The sequence below is a fragment of the Nerophis lumbriciformis genome, linkage group LG35 (assembly GCF_033978685.3).
Source record: "Nerophis lumbriciformis linkage group LG35, RoL_Nlum_v2.1, whole genome shotgun sequence".
NCBI lineage: Eukaryota > Metazoa > Chordata > Actinopteri > Syngnathiformes > Syngnathidae > Nerophis > Nerophis lumbriciformis.
In genome coordinates this window covers 3,445,753-3,471,349 of record NC_084582.2, presented here as the reverse complement: position 1 = coordinate 3,471,349, position 25,597 = coordinate 3,445,753, and the positions used below count along the sequence as shown (strand labels likewise).

Genomic DNA, 25,597 nt, shown 5'->3' with positions numbered 1-25,597 from the left:
AAATAAGCTGAAGAAAGAAAGAAAGAAAGAAAGAAAGAAAGAAAGAAAGAAAGAAAGAAAGAAAGAAAGAAAGAAAGAAAGAAAGAAAGAAAGATAGAAAGAAAGAAAGAAAGAAAGATAACAACATCGCCACCTCGTGTTAGCAAAACGACGCTCACATGACTAGAAAAACTACAATTCCCAGCTTTGGCGGCGTCGTGACGTCAGAGGTGACGTCAGAGGTGACGTCTCGGGCAGCTCCCCGGATGCGGCTGTGATTGACTCGACCAGGCAGAAGCGATCGCTTGCTAAGTGGCGGTAAGTGCCAAAGTGCTTGAAATGTCACCGCTAACGCGTACCGTTGCGTCTAAAACGAGGCTCGCGGCGTGGCCAACATTCTACTGTGGCCGCGCCAGCTCTGTCGGGTTCTGTACGCGTCGTTTGGAGCGGCGGCGTGGACGGAATTCATCAAGGTGTTTGCTAGCTGGCTAGCTATCGTGGATGCTAGTTCCTTAGCACGATGCTAGCCGCGAGTGGGGAACGCCTAGTGACCACTCAGCGATAATAATAACCACACGTTCACCGTTTTACTATAAGTTTACATCTTTTAAACGCTTCTTTTCAGACTTTAGCATTCACTGGATAAAGTAACTGGTTTGGCAGCTTACCTAGCTAACATTTATACACGACGATTAGCCAACATAGCGGCGGTTAGCTTGTTTGCTATCGAAATGAGTAGATTTGACCTGTTTATCTTGTGACTTGCAGTCCAAAGTTATTGTTAATCATGTCTCTATTTATCCCTATCGTCTTGTTGTGGGGCAGACTGGCTCGTACATGCACATGCATGCTGAAATCCTCCACTGTTGCCATTTTTCATAAAAAAGTAGCGGCCATCCATCCATTTTCCTACCGCTTGTCCCTTTTTGTAGTGGCAAGGGGTGCTGGAGCCTAAGGCTGGGCGATATGACTAAAAAATGTATCACGATATAAGTGTTTCATATCGGTCGATATCGATAATTATTGATAAAAAATTACCGTATTTTCCGCACTATAAGCCGCGCCTAAAAACCAAAAATTTTCTCAAAAGCTGACAGTGCGGCTTATAACCCGGTGCGCCTTATATATGGATTAATATTAATATTCATTTTCATAAAGTTTAGGTCTCGCAACTACGGTAAACAGCCGCCATCTTTTTTCCCCGTAGAAGAGGAAGCGCTTCTTCTTCTATGGTAAGCATCCGCCAAGGTAAGCACCCGCCCCCATAGAAGAGGAAGCGCTTCTTCTTCTACTGTAAGCAACCACCCGCCCCCGTAGAAGAAGAAGCCCCCGGATATTGCGTTTCATTTCATTTGTGTGTTTACATCTGTAAAGACCACAAAATGGCTCCTACTAAGCGACAGGTTTCCGGTTCATGAAAAGACGCAATCTCTCCATCCGCACACGGACTACTATTTCACAGCAACTGCCTAAAGACTTTCAAGAAAAGCTGGCTACTTTCCGTGCATATTGTAAAAACAAGATAGCTGAAAAAAAGATCCGGCCAGAGAACATTATCAACATGGACGAGGTTCCACTGACTTTTGATATTCCTGTGAACCGCACTGTGGATACAACGGGAGCACGTACGGTGAATATTCGCACCACAGGGAATGAGAAGTCGTCCTTCACTGTGGTTCTAGCTTGCCATGCTAATGGCCAGAAACTTCCACCCATGGTGATATTCAAAAGGAAGACCTTGCCAAAAGAGAGCTTTCCAGCCGGCGTCATCATAAAAGCTAACTCGAAGGGATGGATGGATGAAGAAAAGATGAGCGAGTGGTTAAGGGAAGTTTACGCGAAGAGGCCGGGTGGCTTTTTTCACGCAGCTCCGTCCATGTTGATATACGACTCCATGCGCGCCCACATCACGCTGGTTTTTAATATATTATTAAAGTTTGACTGACCTATCTGACTGTTTTTTGACATTCCCTTTAGCGCAGTTAGATGCGGCTTATAACACGGGGCGGCTTATAGGTGGACAAAGTTTTGAAATATGCCGTTCATTGAAGGCGCGGCTTATAACCCATGGTGCGGAAAATACGGTAAAAAAAACTATTCTAAATAAAGACCAGGAGAAAAAAGGCTGAATTTAAATACTTTTATTTAAAATATAACCTTTAACCTTTAGAACGAGGTCAGAATTATGAAAAACAGTCAAATAAATGAAAATACTGGTCGATGTGCAAATATTGACATTAAATAAATGCTTAATCCAACAAAATGTGCAAAGTATTGTAATTAAGAAATTAGTGTACAACTCAGGCTTTAAAGCCATATTGGTAACAATATATGCAAATAAATAACAGTCACATTAAGCAAGCTGCCGTGTCCACTTGTTTAATGAAGTTGCCTTCACTATATTTGCCCCGCTGTCTGTGGTGATGCACACCATTTTTTCCTCAGCCAGAATCCAGGACAACAGTGCCTCCTTCAAGCCTTCTGCTATTATCTCCCCGGTGCGGTCTTCGGGGAAATACGCAGTTTCCAGGCATCGTGTTTTCAGAACCCAGTCATTGTCGATGAAATGAACTGTCAAGCTTAGGTATGGCTCGCATGAACGGCTTGACCACATGTCGGAGGTTGTCGCAAAGTGCTTTGCTAACAGTATCTCCTTTTCCACGGATTCGTATCGGACTTAAAAAATCCAAAACACTGCCAAACTGGTGACGTGACGTTTCCTTTTTTATTTACAATTTCCTCTCGTGCTGCCGCACTCATATTCCCGTTTCGTTTCACTTCTCGTCGTCAGCTAGCCGTTGTTGCTTTTTTTTCTTTTTTTTTCTGTTAGCATTTCCCAGAATGCCTTGCGGCTCAGGCTCGACCGTGATAGGTCGAGAGGCCAAAGCCCTTCCTCTGCATACACCCCAGAATGCCGTGCGGTTCCGGCTCGGCCTTTCTTCCTATTTTTTTCTAACAGAACTCAGTGAAATTATCGAATGTTCTATCGACCCCGTTTTCTATTGATATTGATCACGTCTATCGCGATATATATTGTTATCGTTTTATCGCCCAGCCCTACTGGAGCCTATCTCAGCTGCGCTCGGGCGGAAGGCGGGGTACACCCTGGACAAGTCGCTACCTCATCACAGTATGCAGTTACCCTTTAAAGGGGTCTTAACATTAGGGGTGTAACGGTACATAAAAATTTTGGTTCGGTACGTACCTCGGTTTAGAGGTCACGGTTCGGTTCATTACAGTAAGAAAACAACAAAATATACATTTTTTGGTTATTTATTTACCAAATTTGTAAACAATGGCTTTATCCTTTTAACATTGGGAACACTATAATAATTCTGCCCACGTTAATCAACATTAAAGTGCCTCAAATTGTTGCTCAGATTAAATAAAATGACAAAACTTTTCTTCTACGTATAAAAAGTGCAACATTAAACAGTTTCAAGTCAACTCGTCATGCTTAATTTTACAGCATTTGGGAAGCCTGTAGTTGATTTTTTTATTATGTACCGTATTTTTCGGACTATACGTCGCTCCGGAGTATAAGTAGCACCGGACGAAAATGCACAATAAAGAAGGAAAAAAACATATATACGTCGCACTGATAAGTCACATTTTTGGGGGAAATTGATTTGATAAAATCCAACACCAAGAATAGACATTAGAAAGGCAATTTATAATAAAGAATAGTGAACAACAGGCTGAATAAGTGTACGTTATATGAGGCATAAATAACCAACTGGTATGTTAACGCAACACATCATGGCAAGAGTCATTCAAATAACTATAACATATAGAACATGCTATACGTTTACTAGGGATGTCCCGATCCGATATTTGGATCGAATCGGCTGCCGATATTTGCCAAAAATTGCGTATCGGCAAGGCATGGGAAAATGCCGATCCAGATCCAGTTTAAAAATCTTTGCCACGCACAAAATCAAATAAAAAAATAAGCGCATAACAATTTTCGACACACGGACACGACAGAGAAAACAGTTTTCGTCATTATTGTTCAAATATTGTGACGTCTGTCGAGACGCGTATCTCCATTCGGTGCCACACGCCCACACCATCAAAATGCCGAGGCAAAAATTTCCACATCAACACCGTATGAAAAAATTAGTGATTTTTTTAGTTGTGATTTTCTTCTCTGCATGAAAGTTTAAAAGTAACATATATTAATGCAGTATGAAGAAGAATGTTTTAATGTAGACATGCAAGCCTTGAAAGAAAATTTTGAAAATCAAGACTACATTTCCTGCAAATGGGTGCATTTCTACCCTATATTTTAACTTTAGATTTATTCTCATATCAAACTCTTTTGGCTGTCTTTTTGACACTTACATCCGGCGCCCCCCTCCACACCCTGGATTATAAATAATGTAAATAATTCAATGTGATTATCTTGTGTGATGACTGTATTATGATGATAGTATATATCTGATAGTATATATCTGTATCATGAATCAATTTAAGTGGACCCCGACTTAAACAAGTTGAAAAACTTATTCGGGTGTTACCATTTAGTGGTCAATTGTACGGAATATGTGCAACCTACAAATAAAAGTCTCAATCAATCAATCAAAACACATAGAATCATCATACTGCTGTGATTATATGCATCAAGTGTTCATTCAAGGCTAAGGCAAAATATCGAGATATATATTGTGTATCGCAATATGGCCTTAAAATATCGCAATATTAAAAAAAGGCCATATCGCCCAGCCCTAGTTCAATGATGCCATTTCTGTTTGTCATGTATAATTTTGTCTATTTTGTGTTTATCCTTGAATAAACAGGTCAGTTTCTTCTTACCAACCATTGTGTATTATTCAAAGTCCCCTAATTCAGCTGGCTAGTTGTTATCAAGAGTACTAAAACCCTTTTCAACATGATTCTGACAACTAAGTAGGCTAAATAACTTTAAACTTTAATACATGCTCGGATAGGCCAGTATCGGTCAGTATCGGTATCGGTCAGTATCGGTATCGGATCGGAAATGCAAAAACAATATCGGTATCGGATCGGAAGTGCAAAAACCTGGATCGGGACATCCCTAACGTTTACCAAACAATTTGTCACTCCCGATCGCTAAATCCGATGAAATCTTCCTCCTCGGTGTCGCCTCTGGTATGCGCCGCTAGCGTCCATTCTTTCTGCTGCTCGATCGCCGTTTTCTGGTGCATGTTTCACTACGTCCAGCTTGTAATCTGCAGTATATGATTTCCTTTTCGGTGCCATTTTAGTTCAGTCCTTCTCAGTTTTTATAAGTTACCGCCAATGTTGCTGTGATCTATTTTAATAGCTCCGGCAGTAGGGTATAGCATATAGCAGTTAACATTCAAAAACCCACAATGCACTTCTGCCATGACCCGCCCCCCGCCGAATTCTAATTGGTTGGCGTGTGAGTGACGATTGCTGACATTTTCTTCGTCACTCACGCGAATTAGATAAATAATATTATTTGATATTTTACGGTAATATGTTAATAATTTCACACATAAGTCGCTCCGGAGTATAGGTCGCACCCACAGCCAAACTATGAAAAGAACCTCGACTTATAGTCCGAAAAATACGGTAAATGTTATATTGTTATCAACATGTGATAGCAGGGACCCTGCCATTCAAAACTAGGCTGCTACATTACTAATGATTACACACACCGCACAATGAGGGGGCATGGCGTAGTGGGTAGAGCAACCGTGCCAGAAACCTGAGGGTTGCAGGTTCGCTCCCCGCCTGTTACCATCCAAAAATCGCTGCCGTTGTGTCCTTGGGCGGGACACTACACCCTTTGCCCCCGGTGCCACTCACACCGGTGAATTGAATGATGAATGATAGGTGGTGGTCGGAGGGGCCGTTGGCGCAAATTGCAGCCACGCTTCCGTCAGTCTACTCCAGGGCAGCTGTGGCTATGAAAGTAGCTTACCACCACCAGGTGTGAATGTTTGATGGGTTCTACGTGTAAAGCGACTTTGGGTACTTAGAAAAGCGCTATATAAATCCCAGTTATTATTATTATTATTATTAATGAGCTAACACACACCGCTAAATGAGCTAACGTTACGCTAAAAGCTAATTAGCCTTCACCTCAAGCCAGGACTGCGAGCGAGCTGAGCTGCAGTTTAAGTTTCTAGAAGGTTAACGGGCTCATAGTGATGTTACTAGTAGTTGACCGGGAGGTGTTTATTTTAACTTGGGGAGAGTCCGCTGCCTGATGCTTACCTGCTAACCCCACCGCAGAAGCACTGACTACATGCGCTCTGAATACGCACTGCTGATTGGCTGTAACCAATCAGATGGTTGTGTGGGTGGTCGGGTGCTATGTAGGAGACAGAGGCGGAAAGCAGAGCAGCTTGTTAAGACTTTAGCTAATTCATATGTTCGTGTGGAAACTCTTTCGGTACACCCCCGAACAGAACCGGAACCCCCGTACCGAAACGGTTTAATACAAATACACGTACCGTTACACCCCTACTTAATATGCAAAAAAACCTTTTCTTAGACCTTTGTACCTGTTTGTGTATGGATCCTCATACCGTTTAAAATTTGAATTCAAACCACAAAGTAATAAAACCCTTTTGCCTCTTTTTAAACAAGCTTTCAGGAATTTGAGACTTTAGTGATGTATTTTACCTTAATTATGTCAGCAGATATCTCCATATACCGTATTTTTCAGACTATAAGTCGCAGTTTTTTTCATAGTTTGGCCGGGGTGCGACTTATACTCAGGAGCGACTTATGTGCGAAATTATTAACACATTACCGAAAAATATCGAATAATATTATTTAGCTCATTCACGTAAGAGACTAGACGTATAAGATTTCATGGGATTTAGCGATTAGGAGTGACAGATTGTTTGGTAAACGTATAGCATGTTCTATATGTTACCGTATTTTCCGCACCATAAGGCGCCCTGGGTTAAAAGCCGCGCCTTCAATGAACGGCATATTTCAAAACTTTGTCCACCTATAAGCCGCCCGGTGTTGTAAGCCGCATCTAACTGCGCTAAAGGAATGTCAAAAAAACAGTCAGATAGGTCAGTCAAACTTTAATAATATATTAAAAACCAGCGTTCTAACAACTCTGTTCACTCCCAAAATGTACGCAAATGTGCAATCACAAACATAGTAAAATTCAAAATAGTGCAGAGCAATAGCAACATAATGTTGCTCGAACGTTAATGTCACAACACACAAAATAAACATAACGCTCACTTTCTGAAGTTATTCTTCATTCATAAATCCCTCGAATTATTCTCCTTCGTTGTCCGAATTGAAAAGTTGGGCGAATGTCGTCCGGCGCTGCCTCCCTGTCTTAGTGAAGGTGTGTTCGCCTTCGGTCATCCATTGTTCCCACGCAGTTAGCAGTCTAGCTTCGAATGCCCTGTTGACACCAATATCTAGCGGCTGGAGGTCTTTTGTCAATCCACCCGGAATGACGGCGAGTATTGAATTAAGCGCGTAAGCGTGTCTCTTAATGTGATGTTATGAGCTAGCAAATATAACAACTACACTACCCAGCATGCAACGATAGTGACGAGCATGCGCGGTAGCCCTGAGAAGCGTTGTATGCTGGCAGTTAGAATGTGGTTATGAGCACGCTGTGAGTAAACGTTGAGAACTCAGTTAACACGCCTCGTCTGCATTATTTATAATTAGACAGACAACACACTTAATAGGAGCCATTTTGGGGTCTTTACATAAACACACAAATGGAAATGAAACGTCACATATCCCAGCATGCACCGCGTGCTTCTTCTTCCGGGGCGGGTGGTTGCTTACAGTAGAAGAAGCGCTTCCTGTTCTATGGGGGCGGGTGCTTACCTTGGCGGTTGCTTGCGTAGAAGAAGAAGCGCTTCCTGTTCTACCGGGAAAAAAGATGGCGGCTGTTTACCGAAGTTGCGAGATCGAAACTTTATGAAAATGAATCGTAATATTAATCCATATATAAAGCGCACCGGGTTAAAAGCCGCACTGTCAGCTTTTGAGTAAATTTGTGGTTTTTAGGTGCGGCTAATAGTGCGGAAAATACGGTAGTTATTTGAATGACTCTTACCATAATATGTTACGTTAACATACCAGGCACGTTCTCAGTTGGTTATTTATGCCTCATATAACGTACACTTATTCAGCCTGTTGTTCACTATTCTTTATTTATTTTAAATTGCCTTTCAAATGTCTATTCTTGGTGTTGGCTTTTATCAAATACATTTCCCCAAAAATGCGACTTATACTCCAGTGCGACTTATATATGTTTTTTTCCTTCTTTATTATGCATTTTTGGCCGGTGCGACTTATACTCCGGAGCGACTTACCGTATTTTTCGGAGTATAAGTCGCACCGGCCGAAAATGCATAATAAAGAAGGAAAAAAACACATAAGTCGCACTGGAGTATAAGTCGCATTTTTTGGGGAAATTTATGAAGCTGTGTAATCTCGACAGCTCCAGTTAGACACAATATATGCCCATCCATCCATTCATTTTCTACCGCTTATTCCCTTCGGGGTCGCGGGGGGCTCTGGAGCCTATCTCAGCTACAATCGGGCGGAAGGCAGATGATTATACAAAAATGCAAATGTGCTGACAGTTGTGATATCGCCTTGTCTCTGCTCTGTCTGCGTCACGGTACTCGATGTTGTAAGCAGGCCGATTCTGGAAACAAACACTCATACGAGACTGGTGGCCTGCAATCTTTTGGATTGCCAGCTTTGCACAGACAAAGAAAAATACAATTTCAGCACAATTGATAATAACGATAGCAACGGCCCTTAAGCATAAGAGTTGTGTGATAATATATACACCATTATTCTAACACTTTGACACGTAAATAAAGCCCCCCACAAAACACAACATTCTAAAGAAACAGTCAGAAAGCGACTTAAAGGTGGTCTGACTGTAAAACATAATTTTGCTAAATTAAAACATCATATTATGACTCCTTTAAGTCAAGCTGTCAGTGCTACTTCAGGCTATGAGGAAACACAAAAAAAGTAAGACTAAGTATTATTTTCATCTAATAATAGCATGTGCACAGACGTGCGACATGCAGTGCCTAAAATGCTGTTAAAAGCATTTTAAAAGTGAAAAGTTTTTTTTCTCTGACTCAATCAAGTGTGCAGGTGTACCTAATGTTGTGACCAGGTGAATCTATATGTTTGCGAAGTTTGTTTTCGACCGTGTCTGGGAAAAAAAATGTAGGTATACAGTATATTTAAACAGTGCACATTTTCAAAAGATAAATTATGATACTTATGAACGCCACTAGAGTTCTGTCTTGTTAATTTTGACTGGGTGGAGACGCCTGGAAGAGGGCTCTGACACGTAAACATTCTGAAGAAAGCGACTTAAAGATGGTCTGACTGTAAAACATAATTTAGCAAAATTAAAACATCATATTATGACCCCTTTTAAGTCAAGTTCTTAGCTCTGCTTCAGGCTATAAGGAAACACAAACAAGTAAAAGTAAGTAGTATATTCATCTAATCATGGCATGCGCACAGACGTTAAACCATACTTGCCAACCCTCCCGGATTTTCCGGGAGACTCCCGAAATTCAGCGCCTCTCCTGAAAACCTCCCGGGACAAATTTTCTCCCGAAAATCTCCCGAAATTCAGGCACACAATATAAACAAGCATACCTGCTCAATCACGTTATAACTGTAGAATGATCGAGGGCGAGTTCTTGGTTTCTTATGTGGGTTTATTGTTAGGCAGTTTCATTAACGTCCTCCCAGCGAGGCAACAACACACAACAACAGCATTTCCTCTACCATAAAGCAGTTTGTCTGCCGTAAACAGCAATGTTGTGACACTCTTAAACAGGACAATACTGCCATCTAGTGCATTTGATGAAAGCACTTTTAGCGTGCCACAAAGCAATGCATCATCAGTGAGGGCGTTCAGCATGGTTAGAAAAATAGTGACAAATAGTACAAGGATGGACAATTCAACCCTTGACTCAACAATGAGTAGATGAGTGTTATGTGTGTGTATATGTGTAAATAAATGAACACTGAAATTCAAGTATTTCTTTTATTTATATATATATATATATATATATATATATATATATATATATATAAAATACTTGACTTAGTATTTCTTATATATATATATATATATATATATATATATATATATATACCATATTTTCCGCACCATAAGGCGCCCTGGGTTATAAGCCGCGCCTTCAATGAACGGCATATTTCAAAACTTTGTCCACCTATAAGCCGCCCCGTGTTGTAAGCCGCATCTAACTGCGCTAAAGGAATGTCAAAAAAACAGTCAGATAGGTCAGTCAAACTTTAATAATATATTAAAACCAGCGTGATGTGGGCGCGCATGGAGTCGTATATCAACATGGACGGAGCTGCGTGAAGAAAGCCACCCGGCATCTTCGCGTAAACTTAAACTTACCTTAACCACTCGCTCATCTTTTCTTCATCCATCCCTTCGAGTTAGCTTTTATGATGACGCCGGCTGGAAAGGTCTCTTTTGGCAAGGTCTTCCTTTTGAATATCACCATGGGTGGAAGTTTCTGGCCATTAGCATGGCAAGCTAGAACCACAGTGAACGATGACTTCTCATTCCCTGTGGTGCGAATATTCACCGTACGTGCTCCCGTTGTATCCACAGTGCGGTTCACAGGAATATCAGTTGCTGTGAAATAGTAATCCGTGTGCGGATGGAGAGATTGCGTCTTTTCATGAACCGGATCCTTGTCGCTTAGTAGGAGCCATTTTGTGGTCTTTACAGATGTAAACACACAAAGGAAATGAAACGTACGGTAATATCCGCGCGCTTTTTCTTCTTCTACGCGGGCGGGTGGTTGCTTACAGTAGAAGAAGAAGCGCTTCCTGTTCTATGGGGGCGGGTGCTTACCTTGGCGGTTGCTTGCGTAGAAGAAGAAGCGCTTCCTGTTCTACCGGGAAAAAAGATGGCGGCTGTTTACCGTAGTTGCGAGATCGAAACTTTATGAAAATGAATCGTAATATTAATCCATATATAAAGCGCACCGGGTTATAAGGCGCACTGTCAGCTTTTGAGAAAATTTGTGGTTTTTAGGTGCGCCTTATAGTGCGGAAAATACGGTATATAAAATACTTGACTTGGTGAATCCTCGCTGTAAATATACTCCTCCCCTCTTAACCACGCCCCCAACCACGCCCCCCGCCCCCCACCTCCCGAAATCGGAGGTCTCAAGGTTGGCAAGTATGCGTTAAACGCATTTTAAAAGTTCTTTCTCCGAAGCGATCAAGTGTGCAGGTGTACCTAATGTTGTGACCGGGTGATTCTGTATGTTTACGAAGTGATTCATAGGGTACTTTTAATAGTTCTATTGTACAGTGTTTATTATGGAATTATAACATGAAATCATATAATTTGGGGTTACCTAGGTGCCCTTGTTTGTTTGCAGGTGCTGCAGCCCCAGTGGTCGTTGGCAGGATGCAGACCATAAAGTGTGTGGTTGTTGGCGATGGGGCAGTGGGGAAAACCTGCCTACTCATCTCGTACACCACAAATGCCTTCCCCGAAGAATACATTCCAACCGTGTTTGACAACTACAGCGCTCAGATGAGCGTGGATGGCCGCACTGTCAGCCTCAATTTGTGGGACACAGCTGGCCAGGAGGAGTACGACCGCCTGCGTACTCTCTCCTATCCCCAAACCAACGTATTCATCATCTGCTTTTCCATCGGCAGCCCCTCCTCTCACGCCAACGTCCGGCACAAATGGCACCCGGAGGTGTCCCACCACTGCCCCAACGTGCCCATCCTGTTGGTGGGCACCAAGAGGGACCTGAGGGGCGACGTGGAGACGACGAAGAAGCTGAAGGAGCAAGGGTTGGCGCCCACGACCCAGCAGCAGGGCAACGCCCTCGCCAAGCAAATCGGGGCTGTCAAATACATGGAGTGTTCCGCGCTGCTGCAGGAAGGCGTCCGGGAGGTGTTTGCAGAGGCGGTGAGAGCGGTGTTGTACCCCGTCACAAAAAAGAATGCCAAGAAATGCGTGCTTTTGTAATGAGGATTCCCGGATTTGGATTGCGGCGGGGTGCTATTGGAGTTCCACAGATGCAACGGATGACTGAAAGCAGTCACTTCCTGGCTGCTCCCAAGCAGTTTTGACGTCTTTATCAGCTCCTTATTTATCCTCAGGAGGACTTCACCCTAATGCCATCATCACCAAAGTGACTTTGCCAGAATGGGGGCGAGAAAAAACAAAGCAAATCTCTTATTTTTTTCTTACATTTAAAAATTTTGGTATTTACACTTTCTTCACTTGTTACACATGTTCTAGATGTCTAGCTTTTCTGCTTCGCCTTTGATAAGAATGCTGATAATGGTTGTCACAAGCCATAATTCCATCTAAACCAAGCTGACCTGTTTGACTGGAGAGATCTACTGTTGTTTAGGTGGAGAAATAGTGACTACCTCATACTCTTCACATAGGTTTTTGCATCTCGCGAGTGTCAAGCAACCGCTTCGTGACGTCTGCCGTTTAGCCGAGCAGCTTTTCAATTTCAAGCAGCTTGAGTCCGGAGAAGGCGCGACAACCCCCGGACAAGGGCCAGTTCCCAGCGCATCACCAGTTTGCGCGGATTAGCGTCGAGCTCGGTGCTCAGTGTGGCGTGGCTTGAGATGTCCATCCCGCCGCCCACGCACGGAAGAGCCGGCGGGCCTTTTCAAGATAAGCCCGTCTCATTAAAATCAGCCGACCATGCGTCTTTTAAGCCAAATTAAACCAAATTGCAACCGCATAGGTTGTATTGCAGCTCGTCAATTTAAAATATGCCTCGGACTGACCTTGACACCTGGAACTCCCGAGAGGAACATTTGGCAAGGTTTTCTTGATTGATTTTGGCAGAATTAAGGATGAGGTGGTCCGGTTGTATTGACATGGGAAGATTGTTCTGGGCTTCTGTTTGCCTAAAAAGATGAAAGCTTCCCGGAGGTATGCACATATTTAGCTCGACTTCCCATAGTTGTTTCTTTGGACCGCAAACTAGTGACTCCACAGTGCCTCTGCTGGTCGCAGCCAAGTAGTGCACTCAGTTGCTTCAATGACGCGATTAATCGATTATCGTGCTCCTCCCTCTTGGAATCACAGACTGTATTTTCAAATCAGGAAATGTTGAATCGACTCCTAAACGGTTTTAATCTACTCTGTGGCCAAAGTTGAATATATTTTGTAATATCCTCTTGTTTATTAGATTGTTATTGTCAATGATCTCGCTGCCTTGCACCACATTAAATATGACCACTGCCTATTTCACCCAGTATATCCTGTAATACTAGAACACGGTTTAACTGGCTTGTTCTAGGCTGTGTATTTCTTTCCATGTATTTCGTTACAAATAATTCCCTTATTGAATAAGACAAAAAAAAAGCAGTCATTGCTGTTGCTAAGTATATTTTTCTACAGCGTTTTAACGGAAGGGAGCCTTTTTTTGCCTAACCCACATGCCTTATCCAAACCAAAAGCCTCAGCGGTGCTATTTTGTCGACCCCAAAGGTTGTCATTTCAGTACCACAAGAGCGTTTAAATGCAAGCTATGAATTTCACGTTTGGCAAGTGAAGCCTTACTTTCTTCCTGTCAGTAAGCACATTGCAGCACTCTATAAAACACGGCTGCAAAACTGACATGTCAATGTGCGGCCACAGTTCCTAACGCGCTGTGGTTTTATTTGCTAGGTGCAGTGACTGCTTCGGTGAAAGGTGCCTTCCCAGTTGAGATGTTTTTTAGCAATAAGTGCTTTGGTTTCTTTAGCTTCACGCTGCCAGTAATAACTTTTTGACTTGTACTGAATGAGTTTATTGGCCTGTAATAATAACCGAAGCGCAATAACATTTGAAAGGGCCGAACCAATGTGCATGTAAGTGCATAGTGTTGAATGTAGGTGCACGATTACACAAACTGTGGTCATTTTGTTCCCTTCCTCACCCTTGAACGTGTCCTGATTTCACTCGAAACAATACGATGGAAGGGGAACATAAACCCTGTGGGCTCTCTTGTTGTCTGTTGTCCCAGAGCGCGTGGTACTACGCTTTTACACTGGGAACTTGATCTGTAGAAATCTGTAATTGTTTTATATATAACAAAGCATATTTGTATAAATGAACTAACAGTGAGATATGACTTTAAATTATGCTAAATAAAACGGTGGTTGAAACCAGCCTTCGGTGTTGTGGTGTTAGAAAGCAAGACAGTGTGCAGTTACCATGTGTGGCCGCTAGATGGCGCCTGTAGACCATTTCAAGTGTCGCTGACGCCTTCCACTAATGAGCACCATTTTTCAAAACCGTTCCCCGTACATTAAAGAGTGTATGGTCTATTCCCAAAACGTTTTTCATCTTTGCAGACAACACTGGTTCAATCAGTGACCAGCACTTAAAAAGTCTGCAAGCTGTTTACTGTGAAAACTCCCCTTGACCTTTGGCATACTTGCCAACCCTCCCGAATTTTCCGGGAGACTCCCGAAATTCAGTGCATCACCCGAAGACCTCCCGGGACAAATATTCTCCCGAAAATCTCCCGATTTTCAGCCGGAGAGTGAGGATAGCCTTTTTTCCACGACGGGAGGACAACAGGGTGACAAGAACTAAATCATCCAGACTAGAGATAAATTGTATTATTATGTTTATCTTACCTAAAAATAAATATATTTATTAATAAAAAAAAATTAAAAAAATAAATACATTTTTACTATATTTTGCTAAAAACATCAAAATTAATTGTATTTTTATTTGTATTTTTTCTGACTCCTTATTACATCCAGCCATAGAATTATACATTAAAATAAACATATTTGAAATAATTAATTTTAAATGATCATAATTCATTTAAAATGACCATATTTAATTATTAAAATAATTGCCTGTTTATCAACAACTTTAGCATTTTATTCATTACATTTTGAAGCTCTCAGAAGCCAAGTTATGTTATATTCATGTTATATTTATGCAAGTTTGAAGTATCAATTATCTAAACACAGTTTTGTTTGCATATTTTCAGGATGTAGATAATATATATATATATATATATATATATATATGTATATATATATATATATATATATATATATATATATGTATCGAATACTTGACTTGGTGAATTCTAGCTGTCAATATACTCCTACCCTTTTAACCACGCCCCCAACCACACCTCGCCCCACCTCCCGAAATCGGAGGTCTCAAGGTTGGCAAGTATGCCTTTGGGCTGCTGGTTCTGATGACAGATGTGTCCATACTTGCCAACCTTGAGACCTCCGATTTCGGGAGGTGGGGGGTGGGGGCGTGGTCGGGGGTGGGGTGGGGCGTGGTTAAGAGGGGAGGAGTATATTGACAGCTAGAATTCACCAAGTCAAGTATTTAATACATATATATATATATGTATATATATATATACACATATATATATATATATATATATATATATATATATATATATATATATATATATATCTACATCCTAAAAAAATATGCAAACAAAACTGTGTTTAGATAATTGATACTTCAAACTTGCATAAATAAATGTTAAGGAATATAACATAACTTGGCTTCTGAGAGCTTCAAAATGTAATGAATAAAATGCTAAAGTTGTTGATAAACAAGCAATTATTTTAATAATTAAATATGGTCATTTTAAATGAATTATTATGATAATTTAAAATGTATTATTTCAAATATGTTTATTTTAATGTATAATTCTATGGCTGGATGTAATAAGGAGTCAGAAAAAATACAAATAAAAATACAATTAATTTTGATGTTTTTAGCAAAATATAGTAAAAATTTATTTAGTTATTTAAAAAAAAATTCAGCAGGTCAGCAGCAGGAAGCATGAAGTGCTCTAAAACTTGCTGGTAGACGGCTGCGTTGACCCTGGATCTCAGGAAACAGAGTGGACCGACACCAGCAGATGACATGGCACCCCAAACCATCACCCAACCATGCAAATTTTGCATTTCCTTTGGAAATCAAGGTCCCAGAGTCTGGAGGAAGACAGGAGAGGCACAGGATCCACGTTGCCTGAAGTCTAGTGTAAAGTTTCCACCATCAGTGATGGTTTGGGGTGCCATGTCATCTGCTGGTGTCGGTCCACTCTGTTTCCTGAGATCCAGGGTCAACGCAGCCGTCTACCAGCAAGTTTTAGAGCACTTCATGCTTCCTGCTGCTGACCTGCTCTATGGAGATGGAGATTTCAAGTTCCAACAGGACTTGGCGCCTGCACACAGCGCAAAATCTACCCGTGCCTGGTTTACGGACTATGGTATTTCTGTTCTAAATTGGCCCGCCAACTCCCCTGACCTTAGCCCCATAGAAAATCTGTGGGGTATTGTGAAAAGGAAGATGCAGAATGCCAGACCCAAAAACGCAGAAGAGTTGAAGGCCACTATCAGAGCAACCTGGGCTCTCATAACACCTGAGCAGTGCCAGAAACTCATCGACTCCATGCCACGCCGCATTAACGCAGTAATTGAGGCAAAAGGAGCTCCAACCAAGTATTGAGTATTGTACATGCTCATATTTTTCATTTTCATACTTTTCAGTTGGCCAACATTTCTAAAAATCCCTTTTTTGTATTAGCCTTAAGTAATATTCTAATTTTGTGACACACGGAATTTTGGATTTTCATTTGTTGCCACTTCAAATCATCAAAATTAAATGAAATAAACATTTGAATGCATCAGTCTGTGTGCAATGAATAAATATAATGTACAAGTTACACCTTTTGAATGCAATTACTGAAATAAATCAAGTTTTTCAAAATATTCTAATTTACTGGCTTTTACCTGTACATATATTTTTTTCAAATTCAAGACAAAGTTATATGTTTATGGTAACACTTTAGTATGGGGAACATATTCTAAGTAACAAAGACTTAATTTAGAGTTATTTGGTTAGGGTTAGAGGGTGAGAGTTATAATAAGGCCATGCCGAATAAGGCATTAATAAGTACTTAATAATGACTAGTTAAGAGCCAATATGTTACTAATTTGCATGTTAATAAGCAACTAATTAATAGTGAATATGTTCCCCATACTAAAGTGTTACCATGTTTTATTACTGGTGCACAAAATGAACCGTGCATAAACATCACCTTGTTCAAAGAACAAAACCAACACAGTGCATAAACTCACAACAAATTACACACCTGCAAATCAGTCTGACTTCTGCTGTTGCCGTATCCGTAATACGCCGATAGGGAGAAGTTTTTATTTACACGATGAGTCAGGTGTGTCTTGACCTCCGCCGAACCCCTGAGCCCGACTCACCGAACCCCTAGGGTTCCATCGAACCCAGGTTAAGAACCACTGAGCTAACCACTAGGCCACTGATGTCTTTGATTAATAAAAATTGTAATTGATTTCATTATTTCACAATTTAACCACCTAATGATTTATTTATTGATTCAATTCATGCTTGTCATGTCTGTGTAATCATGTTTTGTCTTAGTCATGTTTTGTTTAGTTTCTGGCTTTTCACTCCCTTGTCTTGTTTCCATGATTACCCATTAGTTTCACCTGTTCCGCGTTTGGACTCATTGTGCACTCTTGTTTATCACCATAGCAACCCATTAGTTTTCACCTGTCACGTCACGCACCTGTTTCACGTTTTGAGTCACGCACCTGTTTTCGTTAATCATGTCTGTAGCATTTAAGTTCAGTGTTTTCAGTTTGTCTTTCTGGTGACATCCTCACATTTATGCTCTGTCCATTCCTGACACTTCTTTCCATGTCCATCCTTCATGCTACTATTTTTGTCCAAGCCAAGTAAGTTTTTGTTCCATGTTTATAGTCTTTTTGGTTTCATAGTTTGTTCTCCGCCATTGTGCGCGCCTTTTGTTTACTTCCTTTTTTTTGTAGTTATAGTCTTTAAATAAAAATTTACTTAAATTCCCGTCTCGCCCGAGCCAACTTTCCGTTGCATCCCAGAAAAACTAAACCCCAGCACCAAGTCCTGACAATGCTTAATTTAAGTAAGTAAACGTGTATTTATAAAAAGTTGGCCCTCATGTCAGCGTTTCATGAATTTATTTCATCCGTCAAACTCAAATCGTCAAAGTTAGTGGGTGGGTATTATTCTTTAAATACATCATAGAATTTTGCTTCAAATTAATGACATTTAATAACACAAATGTAATTAATTACGATTAACATTAATAATGTCATGACTTGGTCCTGGGTGTTTGCTTTTCCGGAATGCAACGGAAAGTTGGCTCGGGCGGGACGGGAATGTGAATACATGATTTATTTAATATATCAAAATAAAGTACAAACGAAAAGCGCGCACAGTGGTGGAGAACAAACTATGAAACCAAAAGACTATAGCAAAAAAAAGTACAAACGAAAGGCGCGCACAGTGGCGGAGAACAAACTATGAAACCAAAAGACTATAGCATTAATAAACAAAACTTACTTGGCATGGACTAAAAGGAGCAGCATGAACGATGGACATGAAATCAAGTGTCAGAAATGTGCCGAGCATAATTGTGGGATGTCGTCAGCATGACAAACTGAAAACAATGAACTTAAATACTATAGACATGATTAACGAAAACAGGTGCGTGACTCAAAACGTGAAACAGGTGCGTGACGTGACAGGTGAAAACTAATGGTTGCTATGGTGACAAAACAAAAGTGCACAAAAAGTCCAAAAACAAAACCGAACATGACCAAAACAAAAACATGATACACAGACATGACAAATAATTTATTTAACGTTGTTCCATTCGGCCCTCCCTAAGAAGGTGCTGGGAATGTGTCAAGTGTGTGTGTGACAATCATTGGTACTTTAACTTAATAATAGTAATATATCAACAATAATTGAAAATTGATTCTTTAAAAAAATAGTTTTTTGACTTAATTCTTCAAAAATTATGAATTGATTCAGAATGAAAATAAATTAAAACGCACGATTTTGACTTTAAATCGATTCTTTTGAGCGCCCCAAGTGGCACCCGTGCACTAAAAAACGGACACGTTGACGTAAAAGAGACGCTAAAAAGACTCGATTCGTTCAAGAACGCCACATTTCTAGTATTATATGATTATAATAAATGTATATACCGTATTTTTCGGACTATAAGTCGCAGTTTTTTTCATAGTTTGGCCGCATACTTGCCAACCTTGAGACCTCCGATTTCGGGAGGTGGGGAATGGGGGCGTGGTTGGGGGCGTGGTTAAGAGGGGAGGGGTATATTGACAGCTAGAATTCACCAAGTTAAGTATTTCATACATATTATATATATATATATATATATATATATATATATATATATATATATATATATATATATATATATATAGATATCTACATCCTGAAAATATGCAAACAAAACTGTGTTTAGATAATTGATACTTCAAACTTGCATAAATAAATATTAAGGAATATAACATAACTTGGCTTCTGAGAGCTTCAAAATGTAATGAATAAAATGCCAAAGTTGTTGATAAACAAGCAATTATTTTAATAATTAAATATGGTCATTTTAAATGAATTATTATGATAATTTAAAATCAATTATTTCAAATATGTTTAATTTAATGTATAATTCTATGGCTGGATGTAATAAGGAGTCACGAAAAAATACAAAAAAAAATACAATTAATTTTGATATTTTTAGCAAAATATAGTAAAAATATATATATATATATATATATTTTTTAAATTAATAAATATATATTTTTTTAGGTAAAATAAACATAATAATACAATTTATCTCTAGTCTGGATGATTTAGTTCTTGTCACCCTGTTGTCCTCCCGTCATGAAAAAAGGCTGTCCTCACTCAGGTCCGCATGGAGCTGGAGGGGGCGTGGCTTCCAGTTCCGGCTGAAAATCGGGAGATTTTCGGGAGAATATTTGTCCCGGGAGGTTTTCGGGAGAGGCGCTGAATTTCGGGAGTCTCCCGGAAAATTCGGGAGGGTTGGCAAGTATGGTTTGGCCGGGGGGTGCGACTTATGTGTGAAATTATTAACACATTAGCGTAAAATATCAAATAATATTACTTAGCTCATTCACGTAAGAGACTAGACGTATAAGATTTCATGGGATTTAGCGATTAGGAGTGACAGATTGTTTGGTAAACGTATAGCATGTTCTATATGTTATAGTTATTTGAATGACTCTTACCATAATATGTTACGTTAATATACCAGTTGGTTATTTATGCCTCATATAACGTACACTTATTCAGCCTGTTGTTCACTATTCTTTATTTATTTTAAATTGCCTTTCAAATGTCTATTCTTGGTGTTGGCTTTTATCAAATACATTTCCCCCAAAAATGCGACTTATACTCCAGTGCGACTTATATATGTTTTTTTTCCTTCTTTATTATGCATTTTCGGCCGGTGCGACTTATACTCCGAAAAATACGGTAATTGGTTTGATTATTTCACAATTTAACCACCTAATGATTTATTTATTGATTAAATTCATGCTTGATTTAAGTAAGTAAACGTGTATTTATTTCATCTGTCAAACTCAATCATCAAAGTTAGTGGGTGGGTATTATTCTTTAAATACATGGTAGAATTTTGCATCAAATGAATGACATTTAACAACACAAATGTAATTAATTACGATTAACATTAATAATTTATTTAACCTTGTTCCATTTGGCCCTCCCTAAGAAGGTGCTGGGAATGTGTCAAGTGTGTGTGTGACAATCATTGGTACTTTAACTTAATAATAGTAATATATCAACAATAATTGAAAATTGATTCTTAAAAAATTTTTTTTTTGACTTGATTCTTCAAAAATTATGGATTGATTCAGAATGAAAATAAATTAAAACGCACGATTTTGACTTTAAATCGATTCTTTTGAGCGCCCCAAGTGGCACCCGTGCACTAAAAAACGGACACGTTGACGTACAAGAGTCGTTCAAAAGACTTGATTCGTTCACGAACGCCACATTTCTAGTATTATATGATTATAATAAATGTATATACCGTATTTTTCAGACTATAAGTCGCAGTTTTTTTCATAGTTTGGCTTATGTGTGAAATTATTAACACATTAGCGTAAAATATCAAATAATATTATTTAGCTCATTGACGTAAGAGACTAGACGTATAAGATTTCATGGGATTTAGCGATTAGGAGTGACAGATTGTTTGGTAAACGTATAGCATGTTCTATATGTTATAGTTATTTGAATGACTCTTACCATAATATGTTACGTTAACATACCAGTTGGTTATTTATGCCTCATATAACGTACACTTATTCAGCCTGTTGTTCACTATTCTTTATTTATTAGGGCCCGCAAGGCCCATTGTAAAAGGAATCCCAACAGGAGTCCTTTTACAATGGGACAGAGGACCCTATTGAATTTGTAAGGTTTTATTTTAAATTGCCTTTCAAATGTCTATTCTTGGTGTTGGCTTTTATCAAATAAATATCCCCAAAAAATGTGACTTATACTCCAGTGTGACTTATATATGTTTTTTTCCTTCTTTATTAAGCCTGTAAATGTGTGTTAGTCATGTATGATGTCTTTTTGTTATTTTTTTTTGTGTGATGTGTAATGTGTAATGTCTAGTGTTTAAATGTACGGCAGTGACAATGAATTTCCCCAAGGGGACCAATAAATCTAATCTAATCTAATCTAAAATTATGCATTTTCGGCCGGTGCGATTTATACTCCGAAAAATACGGTAATTGGTTTTCATTATTTCACAATTTAACCACCTAATGATTTATTTATTGATTCAATTCATGCTTAATTTAAGTAAGTAAACGTCGTCAAAGTTAGTGGGTGGGTATTATTCTTTAAATACATGGTAGAATTTTGCATCAAATGAATGACATTTAATAACACAAATGTAATTATTTATGATAAACATTAATAATGTATTTAACCTTGTTCCATTTGGCCCTCCCTAAGAAGGGGCTGGGAATGTGTCAGATGATTTGTTATTGTGCTGAGTAGTGATGATGGCGGTGTAAGACGAGACAGAATGAGCAGAGGTTGTTTTCTGTGTCTGCAAGACGCTTACCTGAGTCAAGTAGCTTATTGAGATGTGGGCCATCTAAGGTGATCCGTTTGTATGGTAGTGGTGGACTGCAAACATTTACACCTATAGATGGTTTTTCTTTATTAGTTACCATATTTTTCGGAGTATAAGTCGCACCGGCCGAAAATGCACAATAAAGAAGGAAAAAAACATATATAAGGATTCGATAATGGGCTCAAACTCGATAATTTCTTATCAAACATCATCCCTACTAAGCAGGGCCCTCTGATTGGTTGGGTTTCTACCCTTTGAGCACCTCGCGAATCTTGGGGTGACGATTTAATTCATAATCGATTATTGATTTAATGGATTTCTCAAAATATATTATCTGGTGTAAAATTATAATAAAACATTTTCAAGGAGGTTGCAAAAATCTCCTCTTGGCTGCTGACGCATTATTTATACGTACAGTCGCCTAAAAATGTCTTTTAAAAATGCATTTAAAAAAAATATTTACAAAAATTATAGAATGTTATTTAATCTAATAAAAGAAAATAGTACAAAAACAATTAAGAAGATAAAAATACATATTTACAGTGCTTCCGGAAAAAAAATGATGGTGCCTCAGTTTTTTTTCACATTTTGTTATGTTACAGCCCTATTCCAAATTGGAATAAATTCATTTTTGTCCTCATAATGCTGCACACAATGACAGTGTGAACATATTTTTGTTTGAAAAGCAATGCTTCCCATCCACCCTGATGGAGGTGCTGCAAAGAGGAAACTGCCCAAAGGTAGGTGTCGTATTCAAAAAGACTTGAGGCCGTAACTTCCAGAGGTGGGACCAAGTCATTGTTTTGCAAGTCACAAGTAAGTCTCAAGTCTTTGCCCTCAAGTCCAAGTCAAGTCCCGAGTCAAGACAGGCAAGCCCCGAGTCAAGTCCAAAGTCAAGACTGGAAAGTCTCAAGTCAAGTCCTAAGTCCTGCATTATGAGTTTCGAGTCCTTTCAAGTCCTTTTAACCACAGACTAATATATTAACACAGATTGTGTATGCTTTTCAAACGCTGTATTTATTTATTAAAACAAGTGCATTTTAAATTGCAGGAAAGAAAATTGTGCTGACATTGCACTTTATAATAGCACTATTAACCAGTCATTTTAAACATTAACTCATTCCTTTACAGAACAAACACATTGAAAAATAAAGTTCAAATGTACTTATTTGTACAAAAGTGTTAACATTGAAAAAACATGACATATACGTGAACATAACAAAAAAGTTGTACTTTTTATATGTCAGGGCCCTATGCTGCATTGCATTTGCAAAAGACCAAATTAGCCAAGAGTCTGTCAGTCATTTGTGCACGATGGGGGCGTAGTATGATGCCACCATGGCTGAAAACTCACTCCACTGGAGCACTGGAGGCAGGCACTGCCAAGACTCTCATGGCCACTCGGAACAGTGAAGGAAGAGTCTTTATGTTCAATGCCCAGAACAAAAGGGGGGAGAGAGTTGTTTTGGGTTGGTGCACTACTTGTAAGTGTATCTTGTGTTTTTTATGTTGATTTAATTAAAAAAAGAAAAAAAATATATATATATTTCTTGTGCGGCCCGATACCAATCGATCCACGGACCAGTAGCGGGCCGCGGCCCGGTGGTTGGGGACCACTGAGGTAAACAACCAACAGTATGTCAGAAAGCTAGCTAAAACGGTACACATATTCATAATATAGTATACATTTTAACTGACCTTTATTTTACTATTTTTGTCTTTTTTTAGGTGGCTAAAATACGCGGTGCTGCTGACTGCCGTCTAACGTTACGTGTGATATATTGACTAACCCTGCTTAAAAAAAATAACTGAACAAAAAGTATGAATAAGGTAGTGAACTGCAACAGATTCCCGTGTTTGCAATAACGTTATAACGTTAGCAGTGAGTTTACAGCCTCACTGATTTAACTACACAGCAAATAAAAGTCACGTTACTTAGCCAATAAACGTTATCTTACATTCAAAACTTACCGTTCTTTGTGCAACTTCAAATGCCGGACGAAATTGGAAGTTGTTTCCTCTCCATCAGTAATTTTCGAACCGCATGTGTTGCATACTGCAAACCGTTTTGTGTTGACCACCTCGTAATTTTTATGCCCAAACAAAATTATTTTAGGTATCATTTTTTGTTCACTGGCGTGTGGTTTGGACATGTCTTCTTCGTTGGTTGTCCTGCAATTTGATTGGATGAATGCTGTGTGATGAAAACAAAGTAGATCTAATTTGATTGGCTGTTGTACTGAGAGCACACCAGCTGACACACGCAACGCTGATAGACAAGTACACAATGAAAAATACGGAGCGCTCCCGAATAACTTTTTCATCTTTGGGTTTTGGGGAAAGTAGCAAGTCATGTCAAGTCATGTCAATTCAAAAGGCTCAAGTCCAAGTGAAGTCACAAGTCATTGATGTTAAAGTCGAAGTCGAGTTGCAAGTCTTTTTACATTTTGTCAAGTCGAGTCTAAAGTCATCAAATTCATGACTCGAGTCTGACTCGAGTCCAAGTCATGTGACTCGAGTCCACACCTCTGGTAACTTCTGCCAAAGGTGCATCAACAAAATATTGAGCAAATGCTGTGAATAATGATAGACATGTGATTTCTTAGTTGTTTTAAAAAAAAAAATACATTTGTAAAAAAATAAAACAACCTTTTCACTTTTCATTATGGGGTATTGTTTGTAGAATTTTGAGGACAGAAATGAACGTATTCCATTTTGGAATAAGGCTGTAACGTAACAAAATGTGTAAAAAGTGAAGTGCTGTGAATAACGATGTACAAACCCTGTTTCCATATGAGTTGGGAAATTGTGTTAGATGTAAATATAAACGGAATACAATGATTTGCAAATCCTTTTCAACCCATATTCAGTTGAATATGCTACAAAGACAACATATTTGATGTTCAAACTCATAAACATTTTTTATTTTTTTTGCAAATAATCATTAACTTTAGAATTTGATGCCAGCAACACGTGACAAAGAAGTTGGGAAAGGTGGCAATAAATACTGATAAAGTTGAGGAATGCTCATCAAACACTTATTTGGAACATCCCACAGGTGTGCAGGCTAATTGGGAACAGGTGGGTGCCATGATTGGGTATAAAAACAGCTTCCCAAAAAATGATCAGTCTTTCACAAGAAAGGATGGGGCGAGGTACACCCCTTTGTCCACAACTGCGTGAGCAAATAGTCAAACAGTTTAAGAACAACGTTTCTCAAAGTGCAATTGCAAGAAATTTAGGGATTTCAACATCTACGCTCCATAATATCATCAAAAGGTTCAGAGAATCTGGAGAAATCACTCCACGTAAGCGGCATGGCCGGAAACCAACATAGAATGACCGTGACCTTCGATCCCTCAGACGGCACTGTATCAAAAACCGACATCAATCTCTAAAGGATATCACCACATGGGCTCAGGAACACTTCAGAAAACCACTGTCACTAAATACAGTTGGTCGCTACATCTGTAAGTGTAAGATAAAGCTCTACTATGCAAAGCGAAAGCCATTTATCAACAACATCCAGAAACGCCGCCGGCTTCTCTGGGCCCGAGATCATCTAAGATGGACTCATGCAAAGTGGAAAAGTG

At 39.3% G+C, this 25,597-nt stretch overlaps 1 protein-coding gene across 3 annotated transcripts; it reads left to right on the top strand.

Moving 5' to 3' along the window:
- The first annotated feature begins 210 nt into the window (after positions 1 to 210).
- On the top strand, positions 211 to 14,157 carry rhogd (ras homolog gene family, member Gd). Of its 3 annotated transcripts, none has more exons than XM_061927660.2 (2): positions 211 to 297; positions 11,400 to 14,157. In XM_061927660.2, the coding sequence occupies exon 2, from the start codon at positions 11,429 to 11,431 to the stop codon at positions 12,002 to 12,004; it is 576 nt and encodes a 191-aa protein (XP_061783644.1). In that variant the 5' UTR covers positions 211 to 297; positions 11,400 to 11,428; the 3' UTR covers positions 12,005 to 14,157. The 3 variants fall into 3 exon arrangements, with proteins under 3 accessions (XP_061783644.1, XP_061783645.1, XP_061783646.1); XM_061927661.2 differs by having other exon boundaries at positions 216 to 297; positions 11,380 to 14,157; XM_061927662.2 differs by lacking the exon at positions 211 to 297 and adding an exon at positions 436 to 452 and having other exon boundaries at positions 11,380 to 14,157.
- The last annotated feature ends 11,440 nt before the right edge of the window (positions 14,158 to 25,597 follow it).